The 7,825-nt window shown below is 41.5% G+C and overlaps 1 protein-coding gene across 1 annotated transcript; it reads left to right on the forward strand.

Moving 5' to 3' along the window:
• LOC4325177 (probable indole-3-pyruvate monooxygenase YUCCA10) lies at positions 1 to 5,281 on the forward strand. Its single transcript, XM_015774210.3, has 3 exons — positions 1 to 702; positions 3,921 to 4,280; positions 4,899 to 5,281. The coding sequence occupies exons 1-3, from the start codon at positions 70 to 72 to the stop codon at positions 5,100 to 5,102; spliced, it is 1,197 nt and encodes a 398-aa protein (XP_015629696.1). The 5' UTR covers positions 1 to 69; the 3' UTR covers positions 5,103 to 5,281.
• Positions 5,282 to 7,825: the final 2,544 nt, after the last annotated feature.

The following is a 7,825-nucleotide window of genomic DNA, read 5'->3' on the forward strand; positions in this document are numbered from 1 at the left end:
ATAAAACCCCTTCGCCCTCGCTTCGCTTCCACTCCACCTCTCTCTCGATTCACCACGGCGGCGACGGCAATGGCGGCGGTGGAGCAGGATCAGGAGGAGGAGGTGATCATCGTCGGGGCGGGGCCGTCGGGGCTCGCGGCGGCGGCGTGCCTGTCGGTGCGCGGCGTGACGGGCTGCCTCGTCCTGGAGCGCGACGACTGCGTGGCGTCGCTGTGGCGCCACCGCACCTACGACCGCGTCCGCCTCCACCTCGCCAAGCGCTACTGCGCGCTCCCGCACGCGCCGCACGGCGAGGCGTCGCCGACCTACCTCCCCCGCGACGACTTCCTCCGCTACCTCGACGCCTACGCCTCCCGCTTCGGCGTCCGCGCCCGCCTCCGCCGCGAGGTCCGCTCGGCGCGCTACGACGCCGCCCGCGCCCGGTGGCTCGTCGACGCCGTCGACCTCGCCACGGGACGCGCGGAGCGGTACGCGGCGAGGCACCTGGTCGCCGCCGCGGGCGAGAACGACGAGAGGGTGGTGCCCGAGGTGCCCGGGATGGAGACGTTCCCCGGGAAGGTGGTGCACGCCGCCGACTACCGGAGCGCGGAGGGGTTCAAGGGGAAGTCCGTGCTCGTCGTCGGCGGCGGCAACTCCGGCATGGAGATCGCCTACGACCTCGCCGTCGGCGGCGCCGCCACCTCCATCGTCATCCGCAGCGAGGTCAGCTAGCTTGCTTAGCTCTTGTCTCCTATACTAGCTTAATTATAATTAATTCGTTTCAATCGTTTCCAAATTAAATTCGATTTGCCATTAAAACGAGCGAATTTCAAGCTCTGTTTATTTGTCCCTCGTTTAATTTGCTTATAATTAATTATTTTTGATTTACCAATTAATTAATCGAATTTGTACCTTAAAAAAATTATACGACCGAATCGAATATTTGGTACTAGTATAATTGTTATTTGACCAAATTTGGTAGGGCCGGGCCAATTAATAACATCCTAGCCACCTTAAAAGAGCTAGATTTGCCAATAATTTTCGTAACATTCTTATTATTTGCTAGTATACCAACCCCTGGCCCCACACGCTAGTGAGAATGAGAAAAGCTATTTTTTTTTTGTATTTTCTTTGGTACCAATTAATCCATGGCCCCACATGCCAGTGAGTGAGAGTACCCGTGCTTGATCAGTTGATCGGTGAGGAAGTACCTTGAATTAATTTACGACCATCGGATCGCCTAACGGACGGCTAGGATCGAGTAATCAAGCTGAGTAATTAATTAACCATAATTAGTTACTGACAGAGATCTTAAAGAGGGATTAATTAGCAGTGGACGCGGCGGGCTCCTGACCGTGATTAAGCTCTGTAATTAATTAAAACCATCCACGTTTTCTTCCTTTCCAATGGATCGATCAGTACATGTGGTTATTAATCACCAGGGTTAATTACTTCATTACTCCCTAGTGTTGCTGGTACTACGTAGTAGTAGCGATTAATTAAGACATGACGACGCAACAGTCCAAATTCTTTCAGTGTGGTCCTAAGCTACCATCAGTACTGATGAAACATGACAAATAGAGAAACTCCAACTAACTTTGAAATGAAACAAAAAAACACACGTACGGAGATCGAAATTGATCCCCAAACACCAACATTACAGGTTTACATTAATGGTCTATATGAAAAAAAATTAAAAAAGAGACAGAGTATAATATGCCAATAAATTCGGTGAATAGAAGGTGTGACCACAAATAAGACGACGTATATTTAATTAGGACATGGGACGTATTTAGAACAGAAATAACCACACAATCTATTCAATGGTAAAATGTGTACCCACGCCGCTATATATATAAGGTTAATTAGTCCTTAATTTAGTCTCTTTAGACTGTGCTAGCTAGAATATAATCATGTACAGGTGTTTGTAGGCGTGAGTAATTAAGTGTGTGCATCCTGACGTGTATTTTGGGCAACCAACATGAAAGCTGTTTTTTTTTTTAAAACTTGGGCTCTTTAATTCCAGAGGACTCGAAAGTGGAAATAAATTAAACAATTAAACCAACAACCTGGCAGAGAATTTCGTTGCTGTATGATTAATTACAGTAGTGTGCATGCTTATTGCAAATTTTATTAGACCCAACCATATAAAATGGTATCCGAGAGCTATATCGTGGGCGGCGCCATGTAAAAGTATAAATAACTTGACTATATATATATATATATATATATATATATATATATATATATATATATATATATATATATATATATATATATATATATATATATATATATATATATATATATATATATATATATATATATATATATATATATATATATATATATTCATCGTCGCTGGCACATGGCCTGGTCTCTCTCGAACTCTGACATCACGTGCAGGCAAATTAAACACATCATCGATCGATCAGACTACACAATGATTTTGCTCCTAATTAATCTCAGCCGGAGACCGCAGCTGATTAAATGCGTAATGTAATTCAGGTCAGGTTGCATGCATGCAGCATAGGATCCGATGATTATTTTGCTTAAAAACATCATTAACTCGATTGTTATCAATCACATCACAAGCATATATATGTGGCTCGATCCAGTATACGTACGTTCATCTCTCTGTATGTATGTCGTACGTATATACTGTACCGTACGTGCGTCATCGTCATCAGGAGGGAAAAAAACACGTTACACGTGCACGCCTTTGTCTGATTTTCGCATGGCGACGCCAGATCCACGCAGGCATATCATAGTCCGTCCAGCGTCCCTCCGGACGGCCTGGGATCCTGTCCTCTAGTATTTTCTTGTTCCAATTATTAGGGGAGCCCTCTATTTGCGGCTCTATTTGATTCGGGCTAAATATAACTATACGTAGACAGAAAGTTATTCCTCCCTCCATTCTAAAATATAAGATATAACTACCATTAACCCAAAAACTAAGAAATAATTATTATCGCATCGTAGTTTAGATTACCCTAATAAATAGAATACATGCACCCAATAAAATTAGAGATCTTGTTGATGGAGGATTTAAATAATATTATTATAATAAAAAAAGATGGGCTAGTTAATGACATACATGCATATACGCCTTATATTATGAAATAACTTGAAACAACTTTAAAAATTAGTTACGCCTTATATTATGGAATGGAGGGAGTATATCTCTACTTATTTAAATGTAGTGTGGTTATCCTTCTTTTTTTTTTCCTTCTTACCGTGTGCCAAAAGTCGTACGGTCCTTCGTGTGTGCGTAATTACCGTAGGATCTAGTTTCAGAGATGTCAGTAATAATATCATTAATTAATTAAAATTTTTAATGTAACTAGTCTTTGATTAATCACTATACATCTGTTGGTTTAGACATCAACACAACGTTCTATAATATCCATGGAACTAGCATATTGACCGTGCGTTGTAACGTGATTTTAATCAAATAAAAAATTATCACTAAGATGTTATTATCATCTCTTAATTGATGTATATATATTTGTTACTGACATATGAATCCTTTAGTACTACACTATTACTTTTCCTTCTTATAAAAAACATATAGTTGGTGGGAGTGGTTGACATATAGGTCCTCTAGACCCACATGCCATTTTTGCTAAAAAGAAAAGTTAGGAGTTGGTGGGGGGTCGGTGGCGGAACAAGAACCACCACTACTCGAGTATAGATAAACTTTTTTTTAAAAAATAAAAATATAATTATATGAAAGAGCTTTTTATGAAAAATCTATTAATATAAAATTTCATTTTGATTTTTTAAAATATTTTAATATTTAGTAATGATTTAAGATTTCGAGATTTTTTCTACACGCATAACTGTAGTACGTCGTCCTTACTCCTTAGCGAGGTAATCTCAGTGACCATTCTGGTTAATCATGCAATCTAAATTGCAACCAATTAATTAATCGATCGCAGCTGCACCTGGTGAGCAAGGAGATATGGAACTTGGCGATGACGCTGTACAGGTACCTGCCGGTGTGGGTGATCGACAAGGTGGTGCTGCTCATGTGCGCCGCCGTGTTCGGCGACACCGCCCGCTACGGCCTCCGGCGGCCGGCCGTCGGGCCCTTCACCATGAAGGCCACCACCACGATGTACCCGGTCGTGGACGTCGGCACCTTCGCCAAGATCAGGTCCGGCGAGATCCGCGTCCTCCCGGCCGCCATCAAGGGCGTCCGCGGCCGCGACGTCGAGTTCGCCGACGGCCAGCGCCACGCCTTCGACGCCGTCGTCTTCGCCACCGGCTACCGGAGCACCACCAAGCACTGGCTCAAGGTAATTGTAATTAATTAATAAGTTAATTAATTGAACAGTACTGTGTTAATTGTTTGCATCATGATTCGTACGTGCGGCGACACAATTAATTATTGCTGCTCCCGGCCGTATGCATATTCCTATTTGGAAAAGTCTGAGGCTTTGGCATGAAGCAAAGCTCGACAAGGTCTCAACTTTCAGCAGCATACACCTCATGCTGAACGTACATACTGATCCGTCTCGTAATATAAAGTATTTTTTGATGGATGTGACACATCCTAATATAATATTTGTCCAGATTAATTAAATCAGGATGTGTTACATCTATCCAAAATCCCTTATATTATGAGACGAGGTAGTACATGTTTTTCGAATAATATATCAGCGATAGCTAGTGTGGCTTATGACAACATTTTTTTTTCAATCCGAAACACACAAAAGCTTTACATGTTATTTAACCATCAACAATAAAAGCTCTAATATTTTTGTTTTTTTAAAAAACAGAATGGCACATTAAAAATCATGTTTTAATTAACCTTATTGTACGATCTTAACTATGCCATATGCTAGATAGTACCTTATTTATATATTTTACATATGTTTTCTAACATTTGTGTGTAATTAAATTTAATTTTATAGAGTGATGACGGGCTGATCGGCGACGACGGGATGGCGGGGCGGAGCTACCCGGATCACTGGAAGGGGGAGAACGGGCTGTACTGCGCCGGGATGGTGAGGAGGGGAATCTACGGCAGCTACGAGGACGCGGAGCACATCGCCGACGACATCAGCAAGCAACTCCGGAGCAGCAGCAAGCCTACCCACAACAATGGCTCGGCCTAGAAAGAAATTAAATCAAGCTGATGAGGCTCTCCCCCTTGGACCTTGTCTTGGTTATTATATTAGGTGTAGCTTTTATACTATGATTTTGTTTCTGAGTTTGTGGATGTGGATGAAATAAACAAAATAAAACTTGCCCTTGGGTGGTCTTTGATTAATAATAGTTATATCATGTTGGCTCACTCGATCGTGGGGTCGTCTCTAGTAATCAAGCTGTGATCTGGTCGTGCTTGGGGGTGTGGTTTTGTTTTTTTTAACCTCTTTAATTATGGGATAGACTTGTGTACTTTATTTAACAAATACTTTACAAAGTATAAGAGTACAATAACAATAGTTATGTCTTTTCTTTTTTTAAAAAAAAAACTACACAGTGTAAAAAAAGAGACAAATTTTACTTAGGACATTCAATTTTTTTGTAATTTGTTGGTAGACATTTAAAAAGTGCCACGGCTGAAAGACATCCTAGAAAATTGATAATTTGCTAGAGAACACGTTCGGCTCAATTAGAGATAGAAGTTCTTCAAATAGACGAGAACACCCCTAGGGCATAGGCTCCAAACATGGTGTTGTAGTAAAAATTTGGAAATCATGAAACTCTAAATCTGCCATTACCCCAAGTACATCATTAGTATACATCATATTCCATCTTCAACTTATCTTCATGTCATCAGCCTTTGGCCCTTAGGGGCATTATTATATCGGATTGGCTACTCTTCTGTCGACAGATTTTGCTGGGCTCCATCTTTCGTTTTTTGGGCCGTCCATCATGTTTAAGATTCGTGCAATAATTGGGTTGTGGGATGGACTTCTCTGTTTGGGCTACCGATCTTTTTTATCTATTGGGCTGGCCTTTTTATTGATTCCTCGTGGGTCCCACAGCAACTGTTCAATTTTGAAATCCGCGCCTACTTTTTTCTTGTCTCTTCTGTGGGTCCCACATTTGCTGAATTTTCTCGTTTCTTCCGACATAGATAGATAGAGAGAGAGAGAGAGAGAGAGAGAGAGAGAGAGAGAGAGAGAACGCTTTTAGGAGAGGAGAGCAGAGAGCGGCGACGATTTCGTCGTCGTCAAGAGAAGGCCATTTCGCCGCGGCGGCGATTCTGGCGGAGCGACATGAGGGCGATTCGTTGGTGAGTAGCTCGACGTGAGGGCGATTCGTTGGTAGATTCGTCCATTCTTCTTCCATTCTCCCCTTTGAGCATCACCTGAATCTGCTCAACTGCATGCGTTGATGAGTTTTTTCGTTTTGGTTTGGGTTTGCTGTTGATGAGTTTTGAGTGGATTTTTTTGCTGTTGATGAGTGGGGTATTGTTGCTGTTTGATGTGTGGGGGATTTTCGCTGTTGATTGGGGGGGGAGAGGTGGGTGGGGGTGGGAAGGGTTGTTGCTGCTGTTGAGGTTTTGAGTGGATTTTTTTCTGTTGATGAGTGGGGCATTGTTACTGTTTGATGTGTGGGGGATTTTTGCTGTTGATTGGGGGGGAGAGGTGGGTGGGGCGGTGGGAAGGGTTGTTGCTGCTGTTGAGGTTTTGAGTGGATTTTTTTCTGTTGATGAGTGGGGGATTTTTGCTGTTGATTGGGGGGAGAGGTGGGTGGTTGTTTGCTGTTGAGGAGGAGTGGATTGTTTTTGCTTTTGATGAGGAGGGGATTTGTTCATGTTTATGAGGAGGGGATTTTTGGGATCTCGTTTTTTTGGATGACTAGTAGTATTTTGTGTGTCCTTATGTTTTTTACTTTGGAGATTGTGTTATTTGGCTTTCATCAACGATGTGATGTTGTTCATGTGCGATTAGATCATGTTGTTTAATTTTCTCATGTTGTGCAGGGTCGTGTTCTCTTAGGTGTTTGAAGCTTCGATTTGGTGGATTCAGTTAAGGTTAGTTATTTGTCTGAACTTGATGTGGTGTAGATCTGAAAATGAATGTACTAAATTATGTAGAACACTATGTGTGATCTGAAGTTGTTTTTAACTGGATTTAATAGAGTTTGATTTCTCATGTAGATCTGTTTACCAATGCCCTAGACTGATTTACTTTTGTTTTGGTTTTTTGTTTGGATGCTCAGATCTGTAGTTTTGCAGATATATAGTTTGAATCTAAGAATGATTTGTGTGATCCTAAGTGAGTGTGGTTATATGATTTGTGTTCATTGGAAGCACCATAAGACATAGCTGTACCGAATTTTTAATTCACCTTGGATGAAGTGTCTGTGTGTGCACTGATGAAAGTTCATCCTCACTTTCCTCCGTGACATCAGTTGTCACTTAAATTGATGATTTAATGTGTTTCTGTTTTGGATTGGAACCTTTTGTCATCTCAAGTGGAGCTGGCATTATATCTCTGCTGAACATGCTTAATGAAATGATGGGTTGATATGTGGTTGCACCTCTTTTTATTAGTTAACTATAAACTATAAGCTCACATTCATGCATGTACCATGATTCAGGAAATGACAAAGACAAATGATAATTAAATGAAATGATTTAATCTGTAGTAGTTTTATTTTGAAGTTAATTTAAGTTTTTTCATTACTTCAATCTGTTCTAACTGTATTTCCTCTATTCTATTTAGGTTTCATTTGTAATATTTGATCCAATAGTACTATACCTATTTCATTTCCTGTGTTTGTTGAGTCCTTACAGTGTTTATTTTGGGGGGGGGGGGGGCTGTGTGAGTGTGACAGTTTATCCAGCTATATAAGGTTCATGTAATGCATTTGGTGCTATCCT

This window comes from Oryza sativa, chromosome 1 (genome assembly GCF_034140825.1).
Source record: "Oryza sativa Japonica Group chromosome 1, ASM3414082v1".
NCBI lineage: Eukaryota > Viridiplantae > Streptophyta > Magnoliopsida > Poales > Poaceae > Oryza > Oryza sativa.